Genomic DNA, 13935 nt, shown 5'->3' with positions numbered 1-13935 from the left:
TTCTCTCTCTCCCTCTCCTGCTGCCCCTCCCCCTGCTTATACTCTCTCTCTCCCTCTCTTTAAAATAAAATAAATAAACCTTAAAAAAAAAAAAACCCAAATCTACAATGAGTGTTATATCAGGACACCCCCTGGGGCTGTGCGAAATGTCAACGGTAGCCCCATGTTTGCAGCCACCGGTTTTAGAGTCACCCCATGATGCTGGAGCAGAGCTGGAGCCATGATGGGGTCTGTGTTAAGAACAAGAGTAGAGGGCAGGTGTGCAGAAGCAGGCAGTCCAAGCGGGGTCAGGACTACAATTCATGTCCCATCAGGAAACTGGACTCATACAACCAGCAAAAGAAACGACCGGAGGGAGGAAGAGTGTGCTGTCAGTCAGGAACAGCGGGAGCAAACAAATCCCCTTTGGTTCCTGCGGGACTAGGCTGCGAGGTGGAGGTTTCACCAGGGAGAAGAACTGCTGTTTAGGGAAGAGCTTTCTAATAGTGGTACTGAGTGAGAATGTCATGTATGGTAGTGAGCCCTCCGTCACTGGTAGTGTGCAAACAAAGGCTCACGATAGTATAGACAGCATTCAAACACCAGACAAAAGGCCAGAAATACAGACCCTCCAATTCCTTCAAACAGTAATTCTAGGTTTTCTCCTTTGCCCCAGGTTGGACTCCATGGGCACAGCCCTGGAATTGGAATCTGCCCTACATCGGCTGGGGTAGAGGCGGGAACCCTTACTGGGAGTCTCAGGCTTGCGAACGAGGCTCTTCTGCTGACTGTGGCTTGGCCATGGCACTTGACCTCAGCGAGCCTCAGCACCCTCTCATAGGCAGTGCAAGGGCACTAACGGGAGGTGGGGAGGCCTGAATGGGACCACACGGACGGGACTTGGGGCCCAGGCCAGGCATGCTGGGAGGGCTCGGTGTGCCCTCAGACCTTGCTTGGCTGCCTCCTGCTTCTGCTTCTCCTCCTCTAGGGCCTTCATCTTGGCGTCGTATTCATCCGCGAGCGCCTTCCACTCCTTGCGGTTGTTGGTGATCCCGTCCAGCATGGGAGTGATCTCCTCGTGGAAACGCGAGAATTCCTGGAAGAGAGCCAGCCTCTGGTGCAGGGGCCCCGTCCCGGGGTCCAGTATAGGGGCCCCGCCCCGGGGTCCACTGCAAGGGCTAGGCGAGGCTGAGAACACTGAGGGGCTACCCGTCACCCCATGGTTTGGTGCTGACGCTGTGGGACCTCCAGTCAGCAAAAGCCCAGCTAGCCCTCTCCCGCTGAAAACCCTCCTGGGGCAGCCCCTGTCCCTCAGGACAAAGTGCAGACTGCTTCCCACGGCTTCCCATCTCCCGCCCCCCCCCCCCCCCCCGGAGCCGCTGCCTTCTCCCCTTCACCACTGTGAACCGTCTGGGTAAGTAGAGTCCTCTGTTAGAAACTCCCAAAGCCTCTCTTCCACGTCTCACTTCGCCCTAACGACTCCCTCTGCCTGTGTCCTCTCCAGGGCTGTGGCCTTGGAGAGGGCAGGGACAGTGGCGCCCTGCTCACTGGGGTGACCCTGGCCCAGCACAGGGTCTGGGGCCTAAAGACACCAGGAAACACTTGCTGAGAGAAACGGGGGTTTGTGAAGGGGATTATTAAGGCCTCTTAACTCCAAGAATACAAATAATGCCTTTGGGCCCAGCACACTGTAGTTTATGAAGCGCTTTCTCTCCTTGGATCCCCAGAAATGCCTGGGAGGGGGGAAACAGGATGCCTCCCTCCTAGATTTTCAGGGAGGAAATCAAGATGGAGGTTGATGGAGTCGATTGGTGCAAAGTGAGAATGGCGAATCCAGGACCCACTGCAGAGTTCCAGGCAGAGCCGGCTGTGCTCTGAGCTGCTTGGCTTTGGACGTAGCTCTGCCACAAGCTGTGTGGCCGTGGGGAGGCGACCTACAGAGCTCAGCGTCAGCCATAAAGTCAGGACAGTGCAGTAAAGTCAGGACAGCACGTAAAGGCAGACCCTCACAAGGTTGTGACTGCGCGTGTAGGAGGCACTCAGCCTCGCCTACCTGGTTTAGCAATCTTGCCAATGACAGTGGGGAGTACGGTTACGCTGCCCTGTTGCTCTGAGGATCCCAATTAGCCATGGTATAGCAGAGACACACCAGTCCTCCCTAGCACAGCAGAGAGAGCCCTGGACTAGGGATCAAGTGTCCTGGCTCTAGTCCTAGCTGACTCCCATGATGCTGGCCCTGTCATTTCTCAGGTATGGCCTTTGCCTCCTCAGGTTACATACGACCAAAATAAAAATAACAAACAGGAGGTTGATGGTAGCACAAGTCCCACGGAGATGGGAGCAGTGAGTTTTCAGTGGGTTTTCTCTGAGCAAGAGCTCAAAGAAATTCCAGCCGTTTTTTTTTGACAACTGGTCTACCTTAACCTATTACCTTTCCACCAGCTCAGGAAGTTAGGAGGGTCTCTATCTGATATGCCTCCCCCTTTCCCATCTGAAGCCACATTTAGTCATCTGTCCCTATGGTGTTGGGCAACTAGAGTATGTGAAGCTCCAGGCTCTAGCCTGGGTAGGTGATCACTCAGGACCCCACTGGGCTGGACTGAGGACCAAATGCTAGTACGGATGAGAAAAGCTCTTTGTAAACACCCACCAGTCACTTGCAAAGGGTTTAGGATTCCTGGTAGTGTTTGGGAATCCTGGGTTTATCAGACACCTCGTTGGGCCCAAGAACGCCTACCTTGTACACCTACCTTGTAGACAAAGGTGCAAACAAAGTCAATGAAGCCAACCTGAAGCTTGGGGAGTTCATCTGCCTTGTTTCTGTCCATCATGGGCTGTCATGGGAGAGAAAGAGTTAACTGTGCGGGGCTCCCCCTGGCATGATGCAGTAAAAGGGACCCACCCTGCCTAGGAAGCATTCTTGTACAAGACAAAACCAAAAAACACAACGCAACCTGAACACATCAAGTTTCCAGATCTGACTGGTGGTTTGCAGGAAATACAGGGATAAAGGAACATATTAAATAACACCATGAGGGCGCAGTCAGCCAAGTCCAGACTGTGGGAGACTACACAACAGAAGGCCCACGGTCTTCAACAAATAAGTACATGGCAGATAAGAAGGAAAAACAAAACAAAACAAAAACAAAAACCAGGAGAGAAGTGCTGTGTATGGGAAGAGACTCAAGAGGCAAAACCACCAGAAGAAGTGTGGTCCATGACTGGACCCTGATTTGAAAAAAATCAACCTGTTTTTCTCGCTCAATCAGGGAAGTGAACAGAGATTGAGGACTAGATGATAATAAAGAATTATGACCGATTTTGTGAGCGTCACACTGGTATTTGGTGTATGTGTGCCCATATGCGGGCTGTGTGTTTTTCTTATCTCTTAGAGACCCATACTAACATCTTTATGGAAAAAATGATAACATCTGGAATTTATTTTAAAATATTTCAAACAAAAGATAAGAAAATGCCTGAGGGTGGTGGGTTAGATAAAACAAGAGTGCCTGTCACTAGTGGTTGTGGTGGAAGCTGGCCAATGGTTCTCTGGTATTCGTCCACTAGAGCATCTATGTGTTTAAAATGCGGAAAAGAAAGAAGAGAGATCCAAATCCATGGCTCCCTGCTCTTCAGGTTGGGAGGTCCCTGCTCCTTGCACTTGGGCTTGCACACCCCTCACTGCCTGTGCCCTCCCTTGGGCCCCCACGTAGGGGCCCCCACATCCTTAGCATTGCCCAGGCTTTACCCGTCCCCATCTCAATCAATGGCTTTGTCCCCACAATGTTGCGCCCTCCTACCCTGCCTCTGCTTCCCAGCCGTCCTTGCTCAGGGCCTTAGTGAACTTCTCACTGGCCTCCCCGTCTTGGTGACTCTTCTAGCCAAGCCTACTTTCAACACTGGTGGGGCTCAGCTTGCCAAAGTCTTCCAGTCATATGCTCTGTACTAGTACAACAGGTCCTGGGGGCGTGGCCCCCAGACTGTTGGAACCGGGAGGAAATCTATTTTGGGGTCCCCTTGTCTGCCTGTGTTTAGCCAAGAATTCCCATCTCTAATAAGTTCTCAAGTAATGAGGTTGATGGTAGTCTGGGGACCATACTTTGAGAACTAGTACATTAGGAAAAGGTCGTCTCTACGGTATGATCACACATGCCTATGTCGAGGCACGCCTGTCTATCAGGATGAGATCACACACACCCAACATCAGGCTAATGTCCCCCCCGCACTCCCCCATTACTCACAATGGGGTTCTGCTGCAGCACCGTACGCTCAAGGTCGCCTTGTTCCCAGAATTCGGCAGCAACCAGCAGAGCTACCTGCAAAAGGCACACCCCCCCACACCCCCCAGGTCAAGCCCCAGCCCAGATCTTTCTAACTTTGCTCCCACCCTTCCTGGCTTTCCAGCTTGGTAAAAAGTTAACCCCCACCCCTGCTTCACTGCCCCCCTTTGTTGTCATCACAGGAGAGGCACTAAAGTGGTCTCAGTGTCTCAGCAGATGAGACAAAGGTGAGCTGCTTCTGGAGCTGGGAGACCAAGCTGAATCAGCTGCTGTCACGATGGTGGGACTCCCATCCTCTCAGGTCAGGAGGGCTCCGTACCTTGCTCTGCACTTCCCAGGGCTTGGTGATGGCTGAGAGATCACATGCGGTCATCATCATGGCCCTGCACATAAGGACACCAACCATCAGCCCCGAGGTCTCCTTTCTCTCCTTTCTCTGCACCACGTTGCAAGGAGGGGGGCACTGCTGCTTGCATCTGGAGGTCGGGCTTTGAAGTCAGACGGAGGTTAAAATCCTGCCTCTGTCAGTTGCCAGTTAGTTTGGCATGGAACAATTAAACCAACCTCTGTAAACCTCAGTTTCCTTATCTGTAACAACAACGGTACTTTCCTCATGAAATGGAGGCAAAATTAAATGAGATAAAGTGTGTAAAAAATCTTCGCAGAGGGTCCAGACGTAGTATGTGCATGATAAATATTGGCGATAATCGCCAAACGTCTTTTGGGTTTTTCTTACGGGACACGCACTGTTCTAGGTAATTTGAAACATGGATTTCATTTCAATCTCAGCACCTCTTCAGAGCACTTCTCTCCTGCCTAGCAGAGGCCAGTGTTTCTCAAGCTTTATCTCATCATCCTCCTCTTTCCACATCAAACAGCTTCTATACACGTGTTTTCTGTAATCAGTCCACCATGAAATCTTAATACCATAGACACACTGTGTATCTGTTTGGAGGGCCACCGGTCACTGTGATACCTAAGGCTTTTTGCTCCATCTCCAGGAACTGCTTTTTGCCCATGGCAGGGAGTAATATCACCCCCATTAAAAATGCACAGAAAAAGAAGGACCACATCAGTCATTTCCGGAAGACTTGCATGAAGAAGTAGAAGGAGGAATTGGGGACAGAAGGGATGGGAAGATAAGCCTTAAAGTGGTTTCACAATAATAGGAAGAAGGTAAGACAGGTATTATTACCTAGGTAGGTACAGTGGAACACAGAGAAGGAGGGGACAGGGACAAAGAACTGGAGGGGAGGGGGCATTGGAGAGGGTGTTTCAGACTTGGGGGCATGGTGGCATGCATGTCCAAGATGGGAATCCAGGCCCGTGTGGTGTGGATGGGACCTTTCAAGCTGGGAAATGGAAATTGTATCCAAGAAGCCGTGGAGAGCTATTGAAGGTTGAGGACCCGGGCATGACCTCTTAAGAGCTGTGCTGCAGGAAAGCTGTCTGGCAGTCCCTGGAGGACGGAGCAGAATGGAGGGTGGGAAGGAAGGAGAGGATTGTCTGGGGAGGGCAGCGGGGCCTGACCTGCCGCTGTGTCTGCTGGGCAAGCCACCTGGGTGAGCTCGGCCTGATTTGGTGAGACTTGGTGAGTCAGGTGGGCAGGGGCTGGGGAGAGGGGATAGTGGGAGAAGGCTGGGGGTCTTGCTGTTTGGATGATTTTACAGTTGACCAGCTGTATCTGGCAAAATTTATATAAGCTGGTCTGGGAAGCCTTCAGAATTACTCAGGGAACAAAGCGGGGGTGGCCAGAGGAGAGGGGCTGAGGGAATGAGCAAAAGTGGGGAAGGGGAGTGGGGAGAGACGGACTTCTGGCGAGAGGATGAATACGTCAGGAGGGCGAAAGGCACAGCATCGGGAATACAATCAGCGGGATTGGGACAGTGTCAGACGGTGACAGATGGGAGTGACACTTGCAGTGAGCACAGCGAAACCTACGCAGTTGTCTAATCACAATGTCATACACCTGAAACCAGTGTAACATTGTGTGTTGACTATACTTCAATAAAAAGTTATTCATGAAAGAGTAACGGGCTGTTACCTCTCACTAAGTAAACCCTCAGAAATATGTAGGATTCTTCGAGTAAATAAGCTTTCAGAAATTCATACAGTTCTTGCAAAACACCTTCATGCTTTGTAATATAGCTTCAAAACACGTGCCCTCTGTTTCGTATCAGGTGTCATAGACCCGTTACCATCAAATAAACTGAGCAAATGGATGTCTGGCTGAGCACACAAGAGTCCCTGTCCCCCAGGTACCCAGCAGTGTCCCCATTTTCAGTCCACAGGTAGGTGCGGCTTCAGGAGAGCCCTGGGTGTTTACTTTCCTTGGCTGGAGAGTTCATGTGAAAATCACTCCCACAGCTGCGGAAACACACCCAGTGTTCTTCAGACAGAGATTGCATGCCTGGGAATGGGGGAGCAAGGGATTGAGGACTTCTGGGTGCCAGAAAAGCAAATCCAAAGCCTCGTGCCCTAAAGACAAGGCATTGCATTCACTTCACCCCTTGCTGAGGTACCGTGGGGCCAAGGTGCTACATGAAGTCTTGGGTACCCAGAGAGGTTGGCAGAGAGCTCACAGTCACTAGAGAACAAAGAGCAAAAAGCTATCATCACAGTATGCTGAGGGAGATGGCAGAAAGAAGTATAAGATTTGAGAGGGAAAAAAAAAAATCCAAAGGTGAAAACAACTAGCTCAGCTCAGGGCATGCAAGAGATGGCAGTGGAAGGGGTCCCTGAGGGGTGCATAGGAGTTCTCCAAGAAATGGTAGAGTAAGCAGAGACACAGTGGAGAGTACGCAGGATTGCTACAGGGTAGAGGGTCGTCCAGGAGGGGACTGCAGGGAGCCTCTGTTTATCCCCTCTGTACCCATATGCAGATGCGGGTTCCCAGGTCCCTGCTCACAGAGAGCGGACACACACGTTGGGGAGTCATGCATTTACCACACTAATGGATGTGAACGTGTAAACAAAGGCTCTGAAGGAAAGGAATTCGATTCTAGGAGAACAGGTCTGAACTGACAGGGAGGGCTCCCTCACGGAAGTGACCGTGGGCTGAGGTCTGGAGACTGTGGAGCTGTCCATTTGGTAAAGAAGTGGTGGGACACATTCCCGGCAGAGAGAACCTGCAGGGCAAAGGCCCTGGTGGAAGGAAGTCTGGCACATTCAAAGAGTTAAAAGGTGGGAGGAGCTCAGGAAGCAGCAGGAAAGGGAGGAAGACGAGGCCTAGAAGACAGCCAGGGCAGGCCCTCCTGCCAAGAACAGGAAAAGCCGCTGAAGGAGAGTTTGAACAGAAGCATGAAGCAATCAGATTTGCATTTTATGGGGTCACTGTGGCTTTCGTGTAGAGGGGACAGGAACACCAGCAGGGAGAAGAGCCAGGAAGCCATGGCATGACCGGGACAAGTGTCCGGATAAACAAAGCATTTAAGAAGTAAACTCAGCAGGGCGTGGGAATATGCAAAATCAGGAAGCGGGGGTTGGTGACATGAGGGAGGGCGCACGACGACGACAACGGGCTTAACAGGCAGAAGAGAGCCAACGTCACGAAGACTTTGTATGTGGGGACATGTGAACCTTAGCCTCTGGGTCAGCAAGAGGCATCAAGAGGAGGAGGGCATGGAATGAATGAACAGTCTATATAAAATGCCATGCCGGTGGGTGCCTGAGTGGTTCTGTCAGTTAAACATTTGTCTTCGGCTCAGGTCATGATCCCAGATTCTCTCTTTCCTCCCTGCTCCTGTGCTCTCTCACTATCTCTCTCTCTCTTTGCAATAAATAAAATCTTTTTTTAAAAAAAAATGCCATGCAGGGCTTTGAAATCAGCAACTAGATCTCCGCTCTTCTCCTTACTTGCCGTGTCCGGGCAAGTGACTTCATGTCTTTGAGCCTTTGTTTGTTGCTTTGTAAAAGGAGATAATTATATTAGATTGCATCATGAAATTCTGACTTTGTGCATCAAAAACAGTCAAAAGCAATTTCATATGGTTTTATGTAATATATGCCTCCTACAGGCGACTGTGCCCATCACATAAGATGATCGTGTGAGTGCACACATTGTCCTCATCTTCTTCTTCTTCTCTTTTTTTTTTTTTTTAAGATTTTATTTATTTGATAGACAGAGAGAGCCGGATCACAAGCAGGGGGAGTGGGAGACAGAAAGCAGGATTTCTGCCAAGCAGGGAGCCCAATGTGGGGCTCGATCCCAGGACCCTGGGATCATGATCTGAGCCAGGACCCCGGGGTCCTGACTTGAGCCATAGGCAGAAGCTTAATGACTGAGCCATCCAGGTGCCCCCATCCTCATCTTGATCATCAGCTTCATCTCATTAGCCCTGGTCGCCCAGGTGCGCAGGGCTGGCAGATGGAAGCAAGCTGAGCTTCTGCTCACCCAACCCATCGTTAAGACAAATATCTCTTCTGCAAGGCTGTGTAGCTCAGTGGCACTTCTCCCTGACCCCCCTGGATGGCCTCTGAAAGCACCCAGACAACCAGGCCAGGCATTCGGACTCTCCCGAAATTGCACCTGGCTGGGAAGGTGTGGCTTGCAGGACAAGGCCTCAGGAAGCCTGAAAAAGCTGTGGGTGTGCAGGAGAGGGGGAAGGGGAAAATTTCTGGTTCTGATGCTCCTGTTAAGGCCCGTGGGACACTAGGTAAGTCACATTGTCTCTCCCCGTCCTCACTCTCTCATTGGCAAAACACTAGACCAGGGGCTGGCAAACTTTCTCTATAAAGGGACAGATAGTAAATAATTTCGGTTTTGTGGACGATGTGGGTTCTATTTCAACTCCTTGACTCTGGCATCACGATGTGAAAGCAACTGGGGGGGGGGGCGGTAAGGAAAAGCAGAGCGCCCAGGGCGCGGGGTACTTTTAGGGGCCCATGAAAATGTTTAAATTTTAATTTCTTTTCAAGTCAGAAGAAAAAAACAATAATGATGAAGATGGAAGAGTGAATTCAGCCCACATTGTATTTGTCTTTATACCAGCATACAGTCATAAAATACCATTTTTAACAATTTTATTTTAATGGAGGAAGATGCCTCGGAGGCAAAACTGCCTAGGGGCCATCAAAGTCATAATGTGGCCCTCTGCAGAAAAATACAGTGTTATTTATGAGTACCGAAATGTGAACTTCTTACATTTTTTATTTTGTCAGGAAATCTTTTGATTTCCACCCCTCCCCCAACCCTTTCAAAGTGTAAAGGCATTTCACTCATGAGTGACACAAAAATGGGTGGCAAGGCTTTACCCCCCGTGCTAGACGATCCCAAAGCCCTTCCTACTCAGGGTCTGGTCAGACTGTGAGGAGTGAGACCAGAAATTAAGTGGAGCTGTAAAGGGTTTCATGAAGAATGCGCAGGCACACCTGAGCCCAAAGTCAACATACAGAAGTAGGGTCAGCTAAGAACTAGCTATGCAGCTAGGAAAGACCAGTAGGTTTAGGATGTGTCAAGGGGTTAAGTATGGACCTCAGACTAGAGGGGGCCCGCTGCCAGGAGCCCTCCAAGGTCATCGAAGTATGGGGGGAGGGGGAGTATTGAGTGTTTTCCTCACAACCACCAATTCTGACACCAACTTTGTGTCCTACGATTCAATTCTGACATGAACTGTCAGACTCCACAGGTTGAAGGGCTTAGTCCCCACAAGACTGTCCTCACTTCAGAGGTCAGTCATAAATACCAAGTTCTTGGGTTGCCCACACTCTCGTCCAACTTGGCTACAAAGTCGGGAGTTCATAAACATCGCCTTCAGGTTCAAAAATTTGCTGGGACAAGCTCACAGCACTCAGGGAAACTTTCTACTTAACATTAACCAGTTTACTATAAAGGATACACTTCAGGAATAGCCAATGAAAAAGAGACGCTGGAGAAGGGGTGGGGTGGGGGTGGGGCGCACGCAGAGTTTCCACGCCCTCGTCAGACGTGTCACCCTCCCAGCACCTCCATGCGTTCACCAACTGGGTAGTTCTTTGCACTCTGTTGTTTAGAGGTTTCTCTGGAGGTTTTTTATCATGTAAGCATGATTGATTAAATCATTGGCCATGGGTGACTAACTCGGTTTCCAGCCCCTCTGTTCTGCACAGAGATTGGGGGGTGGGGCTGAAAGTTCCAAGCTTCTAATCATGGCTTGATCTTCCCGATGATCAGCCTCCATCTTGAAGCCCTCCAGGAGCCCACCCAGAGTCGCCTCATTAGAACAAAAGACACTCCTATCACTCCTATGGCTCAGAACATTCCAAGGGTTTTAGAGCTCTGTGTCTGGGAACTTATCTGCAACCAAATATGCCCAAATATGAAATGATATAACTAAAGTTTTTTTCTTTGACCATAGGCCTCCAAGTACTGAAAACTTGAGGGCATTTATTGTTATTACACAGTTCATCAACACAACAGAAATCTATTACCTGTTTTTAGAAATAATTATTAAATGCTCAAAGTAAATTTTTTTTTTTTTTTTTGGAATTTTCTCTCTTAATGAGACACTATGGATCTTATTTTAAAAATCGGTTAATGGTATATATCTTTGGTGGGATATTATGCTCTGGATAATTTGCTACAGAACATATTTCTATTAAAGATCATTTTTAAAAAATCGGTTAATGGGTACCTGGGTGGCTCAGTCAGTTAAGCATCTGCCTTCGGCTCAGGTCATGATCCCAGGGTCCTGGGATGCAGCCCTAATCGGGGGAGCCTGCTCTTCCCTTTCCCTCTGCCTGCTGCTGCCCTGGCTTGTGCCCTCTCTCTCTGCCTGTCAGATAAATAAATAAAATCTTAAAATGAGTTAATGAATGAATAGTTCTTATTGCTGATTTAAGATAGGGTTTAGCATGTGTTTTTTGCCAGTTTTTTTCTTTTTACAGATGCAAGTAATTAGAAGCCTTGGAAATGGTAGTTTTGTTACAGCGATGTCACTCAATTCTTTCAATTCTTCCAAATCATCTGTTAAAAAGTATACTGTGATCATTCTTCTGAATGATTTATCAGCTGACAATTCCATTAGGTTCTCCTTCAATTTTATTTAAAGCAAACCTTAGAATCACTCACTTCCTCAATTTCTGGGAAGTATGCCATAAAGATTTAGCCAAGGCTTCTAACATGACTATTAATTATACCCCAGACACTTTCTCTGCCGCATTCTGGTTAAGCCAAGATACTCAGAGTGGGTGAGGTCAATTAAAGCATTATTAATTTAAATTTATCTTCCAGTGTTATATTTCTTATAAAGCGCTTTCATCCTCAAACAAGTTTCAACTCTTTTCATCAAACCTTGGTAGCTGCAGAGTTGATGCACTGACTTTACGGAAATGTTTGCCATATAATGTGATTGGAAATGCCTATCTGTTACTGTCCAGTAAAGCAAGCAGATCACACATATTTTTTCAGAGAGAATCCGATTTCATTTTCCAATTCAATGAAGCATGTTAGAATGCATCCTGGTGTCATCCATCTTGTTTTTTATTCTCAATTCTAAGAAAGGTAGATGGTCTGGTATGTAGGTAGAACAAATACATGATAGACAGGTGATAGATGACAGGAAGTGGCACAGATTAACTGAGTGCTGCTACCATCAGTACTTACTCTGATACCCTTTTGCCCTGATATCGGGGGTGTTCCTGGACAGTGGTACGTTCTCTAAAGGAAGTAAGATTGTTAAATAAAAAATGCCTTAGCTACTGCTGCCCCAATGCACAATCCAGGACAGTATTCTCTTTCTCTAATGCCTTGTTATGCATTATATATATAGAGAGAGAGAGAAAGAGAGATAGAGACAGAGAGACAGAGAAGGCCCAAGTAAGATTATTTTGTAAGGAGGGAGAAAAGCAAGGGGACTGGGCAATGCTTCAACTCCTGTGCTTTCTCAGGAAAATATTAAGAAAGAGAAAACTGACTCCCTTGAGGGCCTCGGTGCCCACATAGTTCTCAGAAGGCTTTTGGCTTGGAGTAGGGGTGGGCGGGGTCCGTGTACCTCAGTTTAAAGACTTCCCGTTAAAACTCCCTTGGATTTGGCAGTAGTTAAAGTCCTGTCTCTGGCCTCTTTTCTTTTCTTCTTTAAAGATTTTATTTATTTTTTGTCAGAGAGAGAAAGAGAGCACAAATACGCAGAGTGGCAGGCAGAGGCAGAGAGAGAAGCAGGCTTCCTGCTGAGCAAGGAGCCCAACGTGGGACTTGATCCCAGGACCCTAGTATCATGACCCAGACCAAAGGCAGTCGCTTAACCGACTGAGCCACCCAGGCATCCCTCTTTTTTCTCTCTCTCTCTCTCTCTCTCTTTTTTTAGATTTTATTTGTTTGACAGAGAGAGAGATCACAAGTAGGCAGAAAGAGAAAGAGAGGAGGAAGCAGGCTCCCTGCAGAGCCGAGAGCCTGATGGGGAACTTGATCCCAGGACCCTGAGATCATGACCTGAGCTGAAGGCAGAGGCTTAACCCACTGAGCCACCCAGGTGCCCTTCTTTTTTTTAATTAAACACTGTATCTGGGTAATCCTCCCTGTCATTCTCTGTACAGCCTGCCTCACATCCCTCTATGTGAAAGTACTGTGACATCATTGACCCATTCCCCGCCATGGGGGGATATTTGTTTTCAATCTTTTTGGCAATTACAAATAAGGCTGCGACCAGCCAGGGACACAGCTGTACTTCGTTGGCACACGCGGGGGACAGCAGCGGGAGGGTGAGTCCTGCACGTGGGACTGCTGGGTCAGAGGGCGGGCATTTACACAGCCGTCCATAGAGGCTCAGCGGCCACGTCTGTTGACCTTCCCACCGCAGTGAGCGGAGTTCACTGCCCCTCACTCTGCCCCGTGCAGTGTGCTTGCAAATGTTTTCAGTGGCTGAGAAGAGGGGTGAAAACATTCTGTCGTGCCGTGGTTTTATTATGCGTTGCTGCTTGTGAGTCTGGTCACCGTCCTTTTGTATGTTTGCTCCCCTCTGAAATCCCTTTTCTGGGAAATGTCTGGGGAGAAGGAGGGTTTTGCCCATTTTTCTATTGGATAAGTCTTTTTTTTTTTTTTAAATTGTATTAATGCTTTATTTACTAAGGAAATGGGCTCTTCTGTCAGAAGTTCTGTTGGATACATTTCCCAGCTTATCACCTGCTTTCTGACTTCAGCTATGCCTTCTTATGTGTGGTGTGAGGAAATCCCCAATTTTTATGTAGTTAAATTTGTCAATCTATTTATGACTTCTGAATTTTATGTCACATTTAGAAAAGTTCATCTGAAATTATTCCTTTTAATTCTACCATGACTTTTTCCCTCTCCCCCCCCCCCTTTTTTTGGTTTGTTTTCTCATTATTTTAAGATCTCGATTCATCTAGAACTTATTTTGCTACAGGAGTGAGATAGAATCCGGCTCTGTGATCCCCTATGGTATCATACAAAATATAACTGGTCTTTGTTTCTGGTTCCTGGAACAAAGCTTCTCAAACCCTTGGAATTTCCTGAGGGATAGGAGTATCCTTTGTAGAAAGCCCACTGTGGGTTTAGGCTAATCACCATGATTTCGTGTGGGGTCCCTAGAAAGACTCAAGGTGGGTTTGAACACCAGAATTTCCGAGCAGATAGAGGGCTGGAATCTTCTGCCCTACCCGTCACCCTCTGTGGAAGGGTCGGGGTGAGAGGGAACTGTAGAGAGAGCTCGGCAGAATTCACACAATGGCGATGTGATGAGCT

At 48.4% G+C, this 13935-nt stretch overlaps 1 protein-coding gene across 3 annotated transcripts in view; it reads right to left on the bottom strand.

The window, feature by feature from the left end:
• The window catches only part of PDE6A (phosphodiesterase 6A), a gene marked incomplete at its 5' end in the record, with an annotated part of 57237 nt that overhangs the window by 1948 nt on the left and 41354 nt on the right, over positions 1-13935 (bottom strand). For all 3 annotated transcript variants that reach the window (XM_082726285.1, XM_082726286.1, XM_082726287.1), the window contains 4 exons: positions 928-1075; positions 2730-2813; positions 4221-4295; positions 4579-4642. In XM_082726285.1, coding sequence (XP_082582411.1) covers positions 928-1075; positions 2730-2813; positions 4221-4295; positions 4579-4642 — 371 coding nt within the window. The remainder of the gene's footprint in view (positions 1-927; positions 1076-2729; positions 2814-4220; positions 4296-4578; positions 4643-13935) is intronic.

This window comes from Mustela nivalis (assembly GCF_964662115.1).
Source record: "Mustela nivalis genome assembly, chromosome: 3".
Lineage (NCBI taxonomy): Eukaryota > Metazoa > Chordata > Mammalia > Carnivora > Mustelidae > Mustela > Mustela nivalis.
This window is presented reverse-complemented; position numbering and strand designations above follow the sequence as displayed.